General features: G+C 42.4%; 1 protein-coding gene across 1 annotated transcript in view; it reads right to left on the reverse strand.

The window, feature by feature from the left end:
* Positions 1–17,899, reverse strand: part of ABCB7 (ATP binding cassette subfamily B member 7) — a 43,359-nt gene extending 25,460 nt beyond the window's left edge. Inside the window, exons 1-4 of the mRNA XM_040572494.1 lie at positions 17,715–17,899; positions 8,967–9,044; positions 7,280–7,366; positions 1,337–1,456 (exon numbers count right to left, since the gene is read on the reverse strand). Of these exons, the coding sequence (XP_040428428.1) occupies positions 1,337–1,456; positions 7,280–7,366; positions 8,967–9,044; positions 17,715–17,882 (453 nt within the window). The 5' untranslated portion in view covers positions 17,883–17,899. The remainder of the gene's footprint in view (positions 1–1,336; positions 1,457–7,279; positions 7,367–8,966; positions 9,045–17,714) is intronic.
* Positions 17,900–19,480: the final 1,581 nt, after the last annotated feature.

Consider the following 19,480-nt stretch of genomic DNA (forward strand, 5'->3'; position numbering starts at 1 on the left):
AGCAGGATTCATTAAAACAATCAAGAGGGGGAATCCCATGCCACCCCTCAAGCAAACCAGGTTTCTCTGGATGTCTCAGGTGACACTGTGTATTAGCACACCCTGGTACAGACGGATGCTTAACAGGAGTCCCTAATAGAAAGCTATTTGCAAGAGTCATGCATCCTGGCCATCGATTTTCATTAGCACCCAAAAAGCTGCCTGGAACATTACTAGATTTCCTAAAAGCAAGGTACAGTGGTGCCACATGCAGGATCAGATTCTGGATTCACATTCGCTGTCACATTCAAATAACCCTACTAATTAGGAGAGTGGGGCTAAGAGGAGAGAAAAAATACTGCAAGCTTCTTTCAAAGTTGCCTTCAGATTACTATCTGTAATACTAGTAAGAGGCTTTAAAAAAAACTCAGTTAAGCGAATTTTCATATACATCTGGTAAGTGGGGTGTACTTGAAAGTAGACCACAAAACACCAACGAACCAACCATACAATCAAGTTAAATAGTACCATGAGGGTAACCACATGGCACGTAAAGCAAAACAGTCTGAACATCTGCATTTTGAGCAGATAGCTTCCCAGATAGGTTTCAATTGCAATCAAAAGCATCACTGTAATATTTTGTACAGGCATACAAAAAAAGGTGGAATTTTACTTGCAGAATATTGCATGTTTGTACATGTTGTCATCTGCATTATCAGCAACTTCCTGAAAAGCAGCAGCAGCACAAACACAAATATCTACTGGAGACAGTACCAGCTACCACCTGATAGATTGCCTCTGCGAGAAAGAGCTGTACACCAAAAGATTGGCTCTTCCTCATCAGCTCAAATAAATGAGCACATTTCTCTTCCAAGTAAACTTCAGCCATGTAGGTGATAACAGAGTGTTTCTTCGCTTTCTTTTCATAACACGGCAATATTGCTGAAAACTGATAAGCTAGTTTCGTTGTACTTCCTTAAGTGCTAAAACTCATTGCTAAGTAGCACCTACTTTAGCTTATCCCAGCAAGATACTAATATTAGCCATGGTAAAAATTGCCATTCAGAGGAAAGACAGTTGAGCCATATGTTTCAATGACACTTACAAAATTTACTCCCAATATTTTTTAATCAAATATTTGTGTTTTTTTTTTTCCAAAAGCAAAACATTTTTTGCACAAAGTTAACATTTGCTCTTCTAAATTATTTCTACAAGGATTGCACAAAATTTGAATTATATCCTCCATTGATCTGCAGAAAGCTTCTGTATGCTTATGTCCTTTTGAGAGCTAACAAACACTAATTTTGTTACAAGCAAGAGCATGAGTATTACAATGCAAGGAAGTATCTGTTCTTACCTTTGCACTTGCCAAGAAACCCAGCGATATGGCTACTCTGGCTCGCAGGTCTGGTCTGTCTTTGGGCCACACGTAAGACAACATTGCTCTGACAATCTTTTTGGCATCTATCTCCTTCAGCTATTGAAAAAGAACAAAGGTATCGCATTATAAAGAGACCCCAGAAGCAAAACAACAGTACAATTAAGAATGAATTTTATACATTTGTGTAGCTTTTGTATTTTGATAGGCAGACAGTTCTCCGTGTTTGAGCCTAGGACAACATATTAATATTTTGAACCGTAATTTTTTTTAGGTTTATAACCAGGATACCGTTAAAATAGATGAATTGTTCTTAACTCACGTGTCCTCAAGAGCGCAAGTATAACAAATGGAAAACAGAGAAAGACAATAAACCAGCTGAAATTGTTCACAAAACAAATAAACTGATCCTTCTTTTTATCTTCCCAAGATTCCTATACAGGATGCAAGGGCTTGGTATTACTTCTTCAGAAACTGATTTAATACAGCACAGAAACAACCAGAGGGAAAACAAGCAAAAAAATTAACAAAAAGCATAAGGCAAGAAAGAAGTCTGAAAGGTCGACAAAGTAGTCTGGAGAACATTCAGTGAGTCACAATAAAATGCAGTACTTAAAGAAAAATCACTAGCACTACAGGAACTTGTATGAACCTCAAACTAAACGCTTATGCTGATACACAAATTGAACTGTATGTAAATTTGAGATCAGATTAATTGCTTGCATTACTATACATTTAAGCATTTCCAACAACCATTTGTACAGGTTTTGGTCATCCTTTCACCTTGGCAGTGAAATTAGAAACATTCTCTATTTTTTCCCACATCTTCTAGAACTCGTTTTCAGGAGCACAAAGGGTAGTCCTTCAATGGGTGCCCAACGAAGGCAGGACTACCAGCAGAAGAACTACTCCAGTTGCTTTCACTCATCTTCAAATGTCACCACTTTGTTTAACAGAACAGCCCTTGAATTTGGGTAATCAGCCTTTACCAGGCTTTTAAGATATACACGGCCACACATTAATGTAACTGGATATGTCTTTTTTTTTTTTAATATAAAATCTTCATGATTTCTATTCTCCAAACCTCAAATATTCTTCTAAAGACCACCACCATTCAGATGAACAAAGTCTTCAGAAATACCTTTTTTTTCCTCCATAGAGAGGTTATTTTATAGTTTGATGTATCACTTACACTTTATATATATTCCACTAAACTCCAAAGCTGATTACAGCAGCTGAAGCCTAAACAAAGCTAGCCAATCAAGAATAAAAGCACAGAGTACCAAAAACTTGTTTTTTTTTGTGGGATAACCTGGGGTTAACTTCAAAGACATGAAGGTTATCTAAAGCTGGAGGGAGGGCAGCAAGTAGCAGCTAATCTCTCTATTTCAGGCGTTATTTTGTAACTGGGAAGGAAGAGGAAAGAAAATTCGGTCCACACTTTAAGATGACTTTTCATTACAGAAGTAGGTGGAAAGGGGGCATTTTACAATGTATTTTAATGCTTCCCTCACTAGTTTGTATATTTTACATTCTCATGCCTCAATTTTGAGAATAAAACCAATTAGAATAAAAATTCTCTCTTAAAGTCTAGTGTGAATGAGAAAGGAGAGCTCTGTGAAGAGGTATGATTGCTAAGGCAACCTGTGAAGCCAATCCTACAAATGTAAGCGTTTAAAAGCACTGGAAAATTCATCACATAGTGCCTAGTCATCACTTCAAAGAAAACCAACAGAAGACATTGAATATTGTCAACAACCAAAAACATATTTGAGCATTGCAAAGTATAAGCACATTTCAAATGACTTAAAAATGGATATATTGAAGATTTTTAAGTGAACAGAGACTGCAAAATTATTTCTGTTGTCTCCTCTGTCTGAGGAGATGGAGCTATCTGCTGCAGCACACACACAACCCTTTCCACTTGAGCTAAGGATATGCATGAATAGCATTTCAAACATTTGGGAAATATCTTTGATCACCTCTTACAGACTAAAAAGGAAGGTAAAAGAAATGGTATCACACGAACACAAAAGATACTCGCACAACCAGAGCAGTTCTAATTATATGTTGCTACTGGATAGCTGGACTTTGTATAGAAAAGCTATTAAAAATAAAAAGTACGTTGACGGCAAACAAGGAATCCATTTCAGTTTCTGCATGGCTCTGAACAGCGACAGAAGTAAATCCGTTCAGAAAAAAAAGTCCGAAGGCAGCCAGTCATTTGCCAAAGGCCTTGCAAAGGGACAAGAAGAAATATCAAAGGAGATGCAAAATGCACACACATTACATCAAAGTTTACCATGAAATAAATGTTCCTGTTGTACAGAAACACAAGTCGAAAATTGAAAATTGTTTAACTATGCAAGTAATAAGATTAAGAATTAAAATAAGCAATCTATTTAATGGACTCAGGTCATTTTTTGATTTCTGTCGTATATAAAAAGGTCAAGAGTAAGTAAGTAATTTTAACCTTTTAAGTAGCAGTGATACGTTTTATATTTTCTTCCAAAGGCTTATTTCCAAAGAAATGGAAGGAAAAGTATTAGATTTATACTATAGCAGGTAGCAAAGAAAAGCCTTTTTTCCACTCTCCTTTTTAACACAGCATGTTTTTAAAACACTATGGAATACTGAAGACCTACTGGCAAAAGAACAAGCGCAGACTCTTCCTGTCCCTACCCATTCCAGATTCTGAACCTTCTAAAATACTTTTAAACAGGAAAAAAAAAAAGAAAAAAGAGAAGTAACCATTCCTGTCCACAATCTCCAAGATTACTGAGTATTGCAAAGCATTTACTGGGCTGGCCCTGTGACTTTATGGATAAAGTTTGCGCTAGGAGTATGATCTATCAGCAGCATGATGGACGAAAAGTGGTAGTTTGACTTGCATTTAAGCTGTCATCGCTGATGAAGAAAAAAGACCCTGTCCTGGCTCCCTGTGTACTCACTCACGAAGCTGTATCATCCTCTGTATTGCGGCAGCACAAGCTGTCTCACACCTGCACGAGGTAATTCTGCGAACCACTAACAGCTTGCTTCCTCCTCTGCTTCTCCACCTCTCTGCAGCACTGACCTGCACAGCCCCAGCCCATTTCTCACACCACCTCTGGAGCTCATGAAACACCTTGATGAGCTGATTCAGTTTATGAAACTGGAAGGAAACTCTTCAGTGTTTGCTGCAGGGTTTCCGCTCATGGAAGAGTCAGATAATTCTGCAAATTCAGTAGCACGAGACAAAGTATGGCTGAGAACACAGAACATGATTTATTTTCGTAAAGATTGTTTCAGTCCAGGGTATGCAACATGCTTTGAGTGAACCAGCAGAAGTTGCTGTTGTTATTGGGGGGGCACACACACACTGTTCTCTCCTCTTTGGACAAGTTACTTTTCAGCTGAATCAGTTCTCACTAGTTCACTGCCAGACCATACAGTCACAGCAAAACTCCAGGGTGAAGTAGGATTCTTTTTGGGGCTGCCAGATCAGCTTAAGTACGTGTCAGACTAGGGCCTGAATTTTTCTTCCAAAATCTGAGGAAAAAAAAACACTACTTAGTACTAGCCATCCCTCCAAGGAGGGCAAGCAGTGACTAGCAAAGCAAATAGCAACCAGGTGAAATGGTGGTAGGGGCAGGCTAATTATCAGCACTCTATCATGACTATCAGTGTTTCCATAAGAAAGTAATGTACGACTGCTTAGCAACCAGACAGACACCACCGCTTCTATTCCTGTCTATTCTGTTTACAGAAGTCTAACACACAAAAAAGAAATTGAAGATGGTAAAAGAACATTACTGTTTTCAGTTTCAGTCTCCAGCACATAGGCCACTGTTGCACGTAAAAATTATTCTGTAACAAAACAGATGTGTAATCTTCTCTTCCAGCTCCTTGCCAGATGAAGGTAACACCTACTGCCCTTCACACTCTTTGTTCATCCTTCACATTCAGTTCTGTCTCCCCTGGAGCTGCTACAGGAGGAGGAATTTAAAACATGAGGCCAAAACCACTTTCCAAAACAAACAGAATAGTTTGTCAAAAAAAATGGAAGAGAGATACAGGTGTAATATTGCTGACGTGATCACCTACAGCTTTCCTAAAAGCGTAATTGCAGGGGAAAAAAGTTCTTGTGGTAATGTGAGTGCCAGTACTTCTGAGCACTGAGTGCCAGTGCATACATGGAAGAACTGCACATGTACCATCAGATTTCCTTCACTTTTGCCAAGAACCTCAGCTTCTGCATCCACTGTCACTCTGTTTTCCTCTCCTCACACAAGTGTCTCAGTGGCAAGTGGCATTTCAGCGAGCAGGGTTTTAAAGGAAGAGTAAAGACCCTGTAGCTTTTTTTGAAGACAGGTCAGTCTGTGATTTGCAGCTGCAGCATATGAGTGCGAGTTCGTTCTTTGTATATAAAAAGGATCTTTTCCACAGACGGGTGAAAAGATGAGGTTTTGACAGCAAACAGACAACATTCAGCTGATCAACATACCCATGGGAATAGAAATTGTAACAGGAAAAACCACAACAATAATTAAGCCCAACAGATGAGTGGCAACACAGGGGATAATGCCCCCCTTCCATTTAGAGGAAAAATATAATCCATAGTAATTGTATTTGATAACATATACAATTAGGGTAAGTAGGGTGATGAATAGCTTGCTAGCTTTTAAGTCCGTTTTGCCTAGGAAGTATTTGACAGAGCCTATATGTGTTGCAATGAGGGTCCTAAAATTACCCTGAAGTTACTGCTACATGCAGGACCAGTAATAGCACCAGCTGAAGATGTCTGACTCTCCTGCTTCCCTGCACCTTAGGCAGAAAAGATCACAGATGCCTGCTAAAACAATCTGGCTGCATTTAATATTATGCATTTCCCCCTTACTACAAAAGCATTACATCTGAGTAATGTCTCTCCTGACTTCTGCCTGTAGCATAAACGGGTTTGGATTAAATGAAGGGATAACTCTCAGACCAAGATTTAAGAGGAAATCCTAGGTGCAGTGCCCCTCTCCTTTACAGTTACAGGACAAAGGATGTTCAGCTCTGTTAGGCTGTGGGGAGCGGAGTGTCAGAGCAGGTGAGCAGGAATGAACCAGCCTGAAACACCTGGGATTTGCACTGAGACCTCAGTTTGTCATCAACACAGCCTGTGCTAGTCCAAGGAAGATCCCACCGAAGATTGACCAAGTTCTACTCCCCACGTGGCACTGTTCCGCAATACACAAAGCACCTGAAGGAGGTGCGAGTGAGAAAAGCACAGCAAGTGAAAAAATGGAGAGTTATATAACCCCAGCTCTTTGATTTTGTAATTTTAATAGCGCAAAGTTTACACCATGTTGTTTTAACCAAAAGCCCGCTTCTTTTCTACCTTTAATAGTTTGGTTTAATAAAAGATCGGCTTCTCTCCTTACATACCTATCATCACTATTTTAGCGCATGCGCTTCCTGAATGTAAATTCAGTCGAGTGTATCGGCTGCATCAGCACTAAATCAAAGTAAAAATACAAGCACACTTGAATTAGTTTTTTCCGCCCTCCTCAAGTGCAATTTCACCAACTAACGCACCAACTTGCACCCACAAGCTAATTTCTGCTATTCTGAATGCCAAGTCGCAGGCAAGTATCAGAGCACATTAAGTAACAATGGAACATACTTTCCATGAAAAATCATTAACATAATGCACGCAAGTTACAAAGCAGCGTGTGACACTAGCATTGTGTTTTAATAAAACTGAGGAACTTGAACAGTTATTACAAATGTTTGGTAATCTAAGAGCTAGTAAGCTTACATTAACAGGTAAAGAGAATCTGCTGTGCTACAGCATTCACTTATCTACCAATAGGTTTTCAAAAATTGCTATGTGGGGTCTTTGGCTTTTTTTTTTTTTTTTAATATAAAAGCAATACTAATTAAGAGATTTCTTACCCCTTCCTTTGGATCTGTGTGAAGCCCTCCACCTGCATGACCATGCCAACACATTCTCTTCTCTATCAGTTGCAACCTTGGGAAGATCTGTGTGAAAAAGAAAAGTTAATTTGCAAGAACCTCAGGAAACACGCATTTAAAAGCCAACAGAAAGAAGAACTACTGGTTCTTCTTACCCTCCAACTGTATCAGCTTGCATTAATATAAGATATCATCTCAAAAACCTTGCCTTGCTTATGGAAACAATAATAAGAGAAGGACTGTAAATCTAGCATTATAGCGAAGAGAATCTTCCAAGCATCCAGGAGGTAAAGACAACAGAGCTTTAAATATTTAAGTTAAAAGGACACCTACAACTGAAAAGCAGAATAAGGAAACAATAAAAAGAAATTAAAGTTTTGGAAGATAACTGTACTCGGATGTGTTAATAAATAAAATGGGACACACTTAAGCAATAATCCTCTTTCCACATAGAAAATATAACTTCACTGGGGGAGGTCAAAATAAACAAACCTGCTTCACACTTCCCTTTCCCGTTGGGATGCGAAAGGCTTACTGGCACTGTATGACAGACACACGTTTACCCACCCCAGAGCCCCCGCTGCAATCCAGAACAGCATGTACTGGAGCAGTCAGGAGAAGAACCTGATTTTTAAAAACAAGTACTCACTTGACTTACCACGTGAGCAAGATCTTCTGCTAAATAAATATGGACAAAATTTGGAATTTATCGATTCAGGTAGATGGACCAAAAATAACAATTCACTATTACTCATTCAAGTGCAATTTCAATTCACCTGCCACAAACAATGGGCGCATCAAAGCTCTTCAAAAGTGCTTGCATTTTGTTTAAAGGTTTTGCTACATTTTCCACTTCCATTTCAGTAAAAGTTATGTAAAAGCTCTTTATCAAACCATCAGATATAAAACCAAAAGAGCTCAGAGTTTCCCACGGCAAAATTTCGCTTTCCACATATTAAAGAATATCATCAGTGTTAATTTCACACAGACTCAATGACTCTCAAAAGATTTTAGCTTAAGTTCATTCATAAGTGGTTAGCTTAAGTCCACTCATAAATGTTTTTTTTAATAATAGTAATAAAAAAGACATACATTATAGTTTCATTCAAGCCAAGGGTACTAGTTAGAAATAAGTCATGATGAGTCCATGAACAGTAAAAAATAAATTCTCCCTATGTTTACATTAGTATTAAGGCAAGCAGACTTCATAGGAATAAGAGCCTGACAACCTGTCACTCAGAATGATGAGAATAAATTTGTAAAGTTTCTTGGTATTTCCCAACCTAAACAGCATTTTGAAGCAATAAAACCCTATGTACTCAAGGAAAACTCACAGCTTTCTACAAATTGGTACTTTCTATGTCTGGCACCATGAACTTACATAAAAATGTAAATTTTCTGCATTGATAAGAACTCTTCTTTATAATTGACTGTATCATCACTAGTTTTTAGAGATTCAAAAAGCCTTCTTGAGGGGTATATAAAAGTCTGAGTCTTCTAAGCAAAATTCACTCCTTTTCTAGAGTGAGAAACATAACTTGTCATTTAACTTGCTGTACTTCAATGTTGTAAAGAGTGAAATAAAAAGGGGAAAAAAATGAAAGATGCTCCAAGAGCTTGATTTTCCCTCCCCCCACAAAAACCAGGAAGAAAAATTTCTACCTACCTCTGATGCCTCTAATAACGGTCTTGAATAACCTCCCACCAGACTCTGCCATGATCTTTGCTTGCAGATTGGTAAAATCTACAGAATAAAAAGGAGAAAAAGGTGGAAAATGGAACAATGCAGAACATGCAGTTCACGTGCAGAGAATATTCATCCAATTTATGTAAACAAGCATAACATGGGAACAAGGCAGACGGCTTTGTTTTTTGACAACTGACCACCAAAAAGGAAAACTGGTGGGGTGCAGGTGTAAACTATATCACATTCGACCATTAAAAATGCTAAATGACAATGAACCTTTCCCTTCCCTAAAGCCCCAGTGCCACCAGACATCAATTCTTTTGTATCACAAAAGCCCCAAAGTTTTCCTTCTCATCTTTATCTTCTCCCAGGTTGTCTTCTGATTTCTTTCAAATATCCTTTTGTTCTATTTTTCACAATGAATTGTTATTCTTACGCTCATAGGTTCTGCCGCTTCCCATCCCTCCCAGATCAGCCGGTACCCCGCCTGCCTGGCAGACCACGAGGCTAATCAAAGCTGCAGCTCCTCGCCGGCAGGCATCAGGACCATCAGAGAGTGCACCACGGCTGTCTGTGAGCGTCAGGCAGGCAGGATACAAGACACCAACATCCACATACCCATCAATGCATCTTTAATGGGCGTTCTGCGAGGCACCAACTATTGCATGCTTTACATGGCACATCAAAAGCAATTCGTTTTCTCTAACAGTGTCTAAGGAGCATTTATCTTCCCTAGGTGGACTAGCTGGCAGTGCTTCCCCAATGGCAAACCAGGGGCCTCTCTTTCAGTTACAGTGATGGCTCCACAACCTTGACACATTCAATATTTAATCTTTTACTGCTCTGTTCCGTTATTGTGTAGCGTGAGCACGAACATGGAGCAAAATAGCGAAAGAACCGCTCATCACCCCAAGGCACAGGACAAATGTCCAAAAGGTGTTAAAAATAACAAAAACACCTTGATCACAAAGAAGGATATTTTTAACCTTGACAAACAGCAGCACCGCCACGTATTTTATACCTTGCCTTAAGATACTCCTTTGCTCTTGTCCTAAGCCGCACACCATAATTCATTTTTCAGAAAATGAAGACAGTTCCCCCAGAAGTCACCACTTAGGACATGCTCATTTCAAACGCTCCAGTTATGTGACAACACAGGCAGAGGAAGAGTAAACGTCAGCACTACATACTGCACGTTTAATAGAGTGCACTGGCCTGGGTCAGCTGTCCCGATGCCGCCAAGACCTGAGCTGAATTAAGGAGGTGCAGCTCCTCGCAGATAACCTCACAGCTTCAGTTTCATGTCAACAGGGTGGATTCCATCTAAATTAATGCACTCTCTGTATGAATGGTGACAGCTTCATAAACAAAAAATATAATGGAAAGGGACAAGGACTTCCAAGAGGCCTCGTTACATCCCAAGTTACTGCAAATTAATCTGTTATGAAGGCACAGTTACTTTGGATAAAAGCTCCCACCAACGCAAGAAGAGGATTAAGAATTCCTTGCAGCAACCACTACAGTGGCATCTGGGAACAACCCAGAGTCTAACAGTAAATTAAGCTGTACAACCAGCACAAAAGCAGCGGCACTCCCTAATTCAGGGGAGGCAATTATGTCACTACAGCTCCAACTGCCTCACCAGCCACAGGCAGAGACCAAACTACAACAACCTACAATTTATCATGGAACTGTGGTCCGGGGCGAGAGGCTCAGCACAGTTATTCAGCTCCTGCCTCCTACAGAGGAGCGTGCAGCATGCTGAAATCCTCGGTGCCTTTACGCCAACGTTCACACTTCAAGCACGTGACACTGATAAAAGACTGCTGAGACATCATGCCAAAGAGGTTTCGGGTCTGACGAACCAACTGCTCAATGCTTTGGCTTCTCCCAAGACAACACAGCTGGAACCTCTCCTGGGCAGTATCATTCCCTCCTGCTCGGCTTTGCAAGAACAAGAATATATTGATCTTAAGTATTATAAAGGTTGAAGTGCAGGTATCTAACTCAGAATGTATTTGTTTTTGTTGTATATTCCTAGCACATGAGAGCAGACAACCAATGCTCCAACAGTTATCGGAAAGAAACTATGTACTGTTCTTCAAGAACGTACTCATAGGACACAACAAAAATGTTTTTACTAATAACTTAAATCCTTTGGCAAAACCCACACATCTCCTCCTGACTGAAGTACAAGAGAAAAACCCCAGAAACAAGTTCAATTGAAACACCCACAGACCCAGGCTCAATTACTGCATTAGACAGCCTATTTCGTTGACTGCACCTACAAACCCTCACAGGGCTAAGAGATGGACATAGCGAAAAGGACACATGATTTGCACAAGCTACGCAGGGAAACTGAAGATTTTATTGTTGGTCTTGCGCCTAAGACTGGAGGTTTCCCTCTTCTCCCAAGCTCCTGTTAAAAACCAAGTCCCAGCAAAGAAACCAGGAATTAAACTCCGACGAGGCGAGCAGCTCACTGCACTGGTAAGGCTTCCAGCCATCACAGCACGACCAGAGAAACACCCACAGGAGCAGGACCGCCGCACTCCACACACCCCACAAGCAGACCTAGGACTCCACCGTCCCTCACTACAGCTCCTTCCCAACAGAGCTGGGCTCTAGGAGAGCCCTACTCGGACCTTACTGCAGCAGAACAAAGCACTAGCGGGCTCCTTTGCTGCAGCCTGAGTCCTGTTTATTTCAGAATTGAACGAACTCCTCGGGGAACATTAATTCTGGCATTTCCTAACTTCTGAAGGGCTCACTCTGCACTGTTACGTTCTTCTAATGTATTTTCGGATGAACCTACGTACTCTCAAGGATGAAACAGATGTCTAGTGCTGATTGCACATGAAAGTCACATTGCTGAAGTGTCATGACTGTTGGTAGTAGTTTGTGTCAATAGTATTTCAACAACAAGGATTAAACACATTTGCACAAGGTCAAGTCCACACTTAGAAGCTTCTCTGTGTAGCACACAATGTAGCATTGGTGAAAGGTGAAAATATCCTGGCAGGCAGAATACACTGCCCTTACAAATCTGAACCAACCATACCAAACCAAGCAATATAAGCTTCACTGGAGTTATGTTTAACCACATGCAGGTGCTCTGTAGGCAAATCCAGAACAAATGAAACCAAGAGCATCACAAAAAATACCTGAAGTTTCCCCATAACATCATCTGACTAATATACACTCACATTCAGGTTCTTCTGGTAAAGCCCACCCCAGTGGCAGAAAGGAAAACCCACCCAGCACCACCCTGTGCAGCCCAATGAACACCACAGCAACTTCTACTACAGCGAGTGCTGCTCACCCCGTGCCCCCCAACACTCCCCAGACGAATTTCGGATCCAGTTCCCATATTTCCATCTGCTCTGCTTCATTATACAGCCTTCCTTGCAACAATTCTCAGTATAATTAGATGTCTGATGCTTTTATGGGTAGAAATATGGGACTGTTGATCTGCTCAGCAGCAATATTTCCCCTATAAAGGGAATTTGAAAATACAATGAATTTCAACTACTCAGTGTTACTAGGCATATATCTATGAGTAAAGAGACTAGTAAAAAGGTCTTATAACAAAGCCAAGGCTACTGAAAATTAATTTCTGGTCTTGCTACATATATATTTTAACTATGATATGCACCCCGCTCAACAGAGGATGGAGACAGTTGAGTAATATTTGCTGTACATCAAACTGGTCAGCTACACTACCAGAACATCTAGAGAAGTGAATTTAGCAACGCACACAGACATGTGAAGTGACATTCAGACAATGAGCAGCAGTATAATTTTACAAGACAGAGCAGGCTGCACATAAATTAGTAAATTTAACCGAAGTACCTGAAGCTTCTCTTACAACTACTTCCAGAGCAAGGGATATTATTAACTTATGCACAAGAACGTGCTTTATCACACACCATGTGGCAGCTGGAAGGCCAAGATAATGCAAGGAAAAAAAAGAAGAGGTCTGTTCTACCTTTTGCCGTTACACTTCACAATAACTTAAAAAGTCCTGCTTTTTATAACTGCTGAAGTCATCGCTGAAAGCAAGCTCTCAATGTATTTCTTGACTTATGCAGATTCATAGTAAAAGAATTATCCTTATTTGAATACTGTTGGGCCTTTCCAGTCAAATGCTCTTTTCCCCCATTTAAGCTTTATTTAAATATAATTTCCCATTGCTTTTATTTTGGATGCAGGCAAACCAAACTATAAAAAAAAAACAACACAAAAAAAAAAGCAAAGAGACCATAAAGCTTCCTAAAAGACACGAGAGTCACGTCTGGTTACTCCCCAAAGCTCGAAGGGCAGACTGCACCCGATACGGCCATCTTCTCCATCACTATCCAGCAGTGATCCTAAATTCACAATGAGCTTTGACACAATGAACCCCTGCCCACTGGGGCAGGGTGAAGCGAAGGGGCTATGTTTATGGAAATACAAACTGATCTCAACATCAAGAAATGGAGTCTGATCACAGTTCCACAGTTTTTACAATACCCGTTGTACCCTTCCATAAATGCAGCTAGTTTCCTCTCCAGGATACAAATGTTACACGTCTTACTCCTCAGAAAAGCAAAGCTGATCAAACCACTGAGAAATGCACGTGTGAGGGGAGAAAGACATGGATTATCATCTGTAACACTACAGCATCCAAACAGCTCCACTATGCTTGAATCTCATTGCAGTAAGTGCCACAGAAAATACTTAATGCCGTCTGGCTCTTAAAAGGAAAACAAAAAACACACATCAGATGGATGCAAAGTAGAGTAGAAACATGATCAGATGATGCTGAAGTGTTTTAATTCTACCATTCTTAAAAAGAACGGTTAACTTTTCTTTATGATCCTATTTCTCCAGAACTTTTCCCTGCCTTTAATCATTTTTCTCACGAGTTAACGCCATGTCTACAGTGTTTACCAGTCTGAGCTGTGAAAGGCACAAACCTTGACGAACATGGCTGTGCTGCCACAGCCCTCTGCTATTTGTGTAGTTATACCAATAAAGGCAGAACTGCGGCCGTACGGTTTGTTTTACTCACAAAAAGTGATTTCACTGCGGCACTGAAAAGCACTGCGCTGCTGGTGTAACTGCCCCACAGCAGGTGCTCCTTCCTAGTAAAACACATGGTATTTAGGAACGTTTGGGGGACGATGTGTCATTAAAGCCAGACATCAGAATCCCACAGGTGGCTGGGTCCTGCCAGTCTTCCCTCTCATGGGATATTAAGAGGCTGGATCACGAGCATTTTTTCCCACACTTACTGCCCTCTGTTCTACTCAATCAGCTAGCGCAAGATCTAATCCATGCCTGATCCCTGGAACAGAGCAATAAATGTCACACAAGAGCTCTTGCACACACTAAAGAACATAAAACAAGGCGTGTAATGGAAACAACTGAATAAAAACCAGAAGAATGTGCTGAGCATCTCTTGCTTTCTTTGCTGTTACTCCAGTATGCATGATTATAATTACAAGAGCCCCAAACTACAGTAAAATCTTTAAGTAACGCCGCAGTAACTAAAGAGAGTAAATTGTAAGTGGCCATAAAAACGTCCCTACGCTAACCGAGGCTGTCGTCACCCAGCAGCCTGGAGATGTTCACAAGAACACATGCTGTATCCATTGCTTTCATTAAGCCTTAAACCCAAGTGACTGTGAAACATGCAGCTTAAGATCACAGCAAACAAACTTAAGTTGTTTCAAATGCAAAAAATTAAAGCTCCGGTTCTTTCAGTTTTTAATAATAGGAAAGCTTTCAGAACAAGCCCATTAAAAAGACTTACAGTTATCATTAGGGTCTGAACACAGCAAAACAATTAAATAGCTGGTACTCTCATAGGATGCATTGACTTGCTCCCAGAAGTTTTTACGCGCTGAATTCCCTCATTGATAAAAGCCAATGGCTTTTTGCTCTGACCTACAACCTGTTCAAGCTCACAGCCAACTTTTGGCAGTCACCTCAAGAAATTCCATGCCTGCACCAACAGAACTCGCAGAAAAAGAAAAAAAAATGGGATCACAGGACAGCGCATCTTCCTTTGTCAGCAGATTAATAAAAGGTTAAGTGTTGCCAGCTAGCCGCCACGTGTTGAAGGGCATCATAATCTAGAACTCTAGAGCACGCAGCTGGAGCCTCCTGCTAGACAATGATCAAATAAATCGATCTGGATTGCACACCACACAAAATGTGCTGCCTTTTTGTCATAATGGGGCACAAAGAGCACCCCAATAGAGCTTCAGTGGGCACCCCAATAGAGCTTGATGCAGAAGCAAAGTAAAAATTAATCACCAGACTGTGTATTAAAAAGAAAAAATAAATAAATAAATGCCTAATTTACCACGTTTTAACACAGAAACGCACAGAAACTAAAAGGTCAAATAGCTGAATGCATCAATACACTGCAGATATAGCCTGAGCTTCCTCATTCAGAAAATCCAGTGCAAATCAACATTTCTTAGGAGGAACTGACATTTTCACATGAAAATATTCAAAAGGAAAATAGGATTAAAATAAATATGTGTATCACCACGCTTACATTGTTGGTTACTCACTAGACATTTGAAATAAAATATTTGGTCTACATCACCTTCAACTCTCAGCTTCTTGTCTTCCACGAGTTTCAATACTAAAAGCCCTAACAATTTACTACTTCAGTCCTGCTCATCTCTTCTTCCAAGTAATAGGAACTTGATTGTCGCCCGTGACAGAATTCTGCCTGTCAGGGGCAATTAAGACAAGTGACGATGAAAAGCCAGTCACAAAGAGCAGTACACTTGGAAGAAGAAAAAAAGGCTTGATGTTATCATCAAACAGAAATAATAGCTGAGAGTTTATGGAAAGTTCATTCGTACAATCTTTGAGATACACTTCCTTCTCTCCATTTGAAAAATGCAAATAAATTAGTGAAAGCTGGACCCATTCAGTTTGAGACATGCACTCAATTCTCTACTTGTAACCAAAAAAAATCATTCACTGGAACATGTTACAGCCTTCTGCTGCTGACAGCAAGAATTCTGGTTTGTACAGCAGTTACAACTGGTCGTCTAGAGCATGAATTTATAACATCCAAAGACGACTGTGGCAATTTTTAACGCAACAATACAGTCAAACACGTGTAGTCAAACACTCTGGCACTGCAGCACAAAAGACGGCGTGTTTTTACTGGTACTAGCACAACAGAGCCACGCTTTCACTCAGGAAGTTACTATTAAGGTCCAAACAAAGAGGATGGAAATTGTTTAGATTCATAGGATGATCTGATGCTCAGATTTAACCCATTTCCTGTGCTGGTAGCAAGCTACAGACTGCTTTACGTTTTTAAATTTATACTACTAGAAGCGTGTGGGCAGTAATGCTGTTCCCACGTTGACAAACAGATGGAGATAAGAAAGGAAAAAGGGGGATAACACAGAGTCGACTGCTCAAAAATATAGAAAAGGTGAAAAAAAAGCACATGAACTCAAACTGCGTGCATTCCATCATCTGCAAATGAGCAGTTAACTACGAAACGACTTCCTCCGTGGATCTTGTAGTCCCAGGTTTAAATGCTGAAACTGCTTTAAAAGGTAGCTGACCACAACACCGATGTAAAACTCAAAAGCAACACTTTATGTTTCCAATTCAACATTACCAGCAACTTCCCTACGCAAAGAGGCTTAGCACGGGAACAGCTGATCTCAAACAAGCAAGCTGCACAACATCTGTCAAGGAGAGGCAGTAAAACGCACAGCTTTAGGAAGTCATCTGGAGGAAGGAAGCCCTTCCACAGCTGGAGGCTCTCAGGATCTAACAGCAAGGAGGAGTGTGGGCTGGGGACCAGGTATGTCCCAGCATGATCAGCTGCTGGCAGTCCCAAAAAACCTGCTGCCCAATATCCAGACCCCTCTGTGAAACCCAATTAGGTAAGAAAGACAAAAGAAAGCACAATAACTCAGCTCTGATTATAAGACTCTACCAGCCACAATACTCGAACAATCTTTTCTACGATGGAAGTCTAGTTTTCTACTACCACAAGAAGAATGGGTTAACAGGCAGGTCTAACAACAAAGCCAAAAGATGAAGTCCCTCTAAAGGCTTTGCTCTGAAAAGTGGTCAGTCACTAACCCTCAGCCCAGACAGATCAGGATGGCCCAGAAGAATCAATGCTGAGAAGTGGCTAACACAACCCTTACTTTAAGGCCCAAACGCACACTGTGCAGCTAAGTCAAAAGCCAGGCAGGGGAACCTGCAGCTTCTCAAACACACAGCAATTCCACATGGTTCAGGGCAGTTCAGGTGCCGAAGAACAGCACTGGGACACGTTATGCAGACGCATCCCAAAAGGCCAGAAGAAGTTTAACAGCACCCTCGGGGTCCTTCCTTCCTCTACGTACGGGCAAAATCAGCTGTCAGCACAGCCCTCTCCAACACAGCCCACCCACCCACGAACTTCCTGAGTGCCTGTCCACAAAAACCCAACCCAAGCCCCCAGGGACGCAGAACCCCCGGTCAGACAGGAGCACAGCAGCAGACTCCCAGCCTGATGCCAAAACCACCCAGGACCACCTCGCCACCTCCTTCAGAGCCCCCCACAGCCTCTCGGTGCCCTCCTCAGCCCCACACCGGCGCCCTCACCTTCCCCCTCGGCCCCCTATAACCCCTCAGCGCCCCCCTCAGCCCCTCAGCGCCCCTCAGCGCCCCCCCGGACCCCCACCGCCCGCCTTCCCCACGCACCTCGCCGCTCCCCGGGGCTCCCCGGGCCCGCTGCCGCCCTCTCCCCGCCGCCCAGCCGTGCGAGCAGGCGGCAGCGGACGGAGGCCGCAGCAAGGCGAGGGCGAGGAGCAGGCGCCGCCGGCGGCAGGCGGCCGCCACCAGGCTCGGCGCGGCGCCTAGCAGCGCCATCTTGGGCGGGAGGGAGCGCAAGGGCTTGTGGGGCGGTGGAGGACCGAGGGGAGGGGGAGGAGGGAGGGGCGGGTCGCCATGGCAACGCGCGGCCTGCTGCGGCCTGGGGCTGTGAAGGGCGCCGGGACAGGTTGGGCCCAAACGTGGCTCCTGCGGGGAATGGCCTCACAAATCGTTGTTAAACCTCACAACGAGATAACTTATTATTGTACTTAGCTAAATGGAAACGAGGAGAGAACAGCAGGCTACATATGCCTATACAGAGTCATTTATAAAACGTGTTACATACGTTCCACGAGACACTAAAATAGATGGAAAACCTGCATTTGGTCTTTCAATTCGTGCTTCCTTCAGCACAGCCCAGCACTAGGTTTTGTCTAATATAGTTTTAAAGTTCTCAAGCAGGCACTAATTGCATAAGAAACATACACACTCACAGAATCACAGAATCACAGAATTGTCTAGGTTGGAAGAGACCTCCAAGATCACCGAGTCCATCCTCTGACCTAACACTAACAAGTCCTCCACTAAACCATATCACTAAGTGCAACATCTAAAAGTCTTTTAAAGACCTCCAGGGATGGTGACTCAACCATTTCCCTGGGCAGCCCATTCCAATGCCCAACAACCCTTTTGGTAAAGAAGTTCTTCCTAATATCCAACCTAAACCTCCCCTGGCACAACTTTAGCCCATTCCCCCTCATCCTGTCACCAGGCACGTGGGAGAATAGACCAACCCCCAGCTCGCTACAGCCTCCTTTGAGGTACCTGTAGAGAGCGATAAGGTTGCCCCTGAGCCTCCTCTTCTCCAGGCTGAACAACCCCAGCTCCCTCAGCCGCTCCTCGTAAGACTTGTTCTCCAGACCCCTCACCAGCTTCGTTGCCCTTCTCTGGACTCTCTCGAGCACCTCCATGTCCTTCTTGTAGCGAGGGGCCCAAAACTGAACACAGTACTCGAGGTGCGGCCTCACCAGAGCCGAGTACAGGGGGACAATCACTTCCCTAGACCTGCTGGCCACACTGCTTCTTATACAAGCCAGGATGCTGTTGGCCTTCTTGGCCACCTGAGCACACTACTGGCTCATATTCAGCCAACTATCAACCAGTACTTCCAGGTCCTTCTCTGCCAGGCAGCTTTCCAACCGCTCATCTCCCAGCCTGTAGCGCTGCTTGGGGTTGTTACGGCCCAGGTGCAGGACCCGGCACTTGGCCTTGCTCAACTTCATACAGTTGACCTCAGCCCATCGGTCCAGCCTATCCAGATCCTCCTGCAGAGCCTTCCTACCCTCGAGCAGTTCGACACACGCACCTAACTTGGTGTCGTCTGCAAACTTACTGAGGGTGCACTCAATCCCCTCATCCAGATCATCGATAAAGATATTAAAGAGGACTGGCCCCAGTACTGAGCCCTGGGGGACTCCGCTAGTGACCGGTCTCCAACTGGATTTGGCTCCATTCACCACAACCCTTTGGGCCCGGCTACCCAGCCAGTTTTTAACCCAACGAAGCGTATGCCAGTCCAAGCCACGAGCAGCCAGTTTCTTGAGGAGAATGTTGTGGGAAACGGTATCAAAAGCCTTACTGAAGTCAAGGTAGAC

This window comes from Cygnus olor, chromosome 13 (assembly GCF_009769625.2).
Source record: "Cygnus olor isolate bCygOlo1 chromosome 13, bCygOlo1.pri.v2, whole genome shotgun sequence".
NCBI classification, from domain to species: Eukaryota; Metazoa; Chordata; class Aves; order Anseriformes; family Anatidae; genus Cygnus; species Cygnus olor.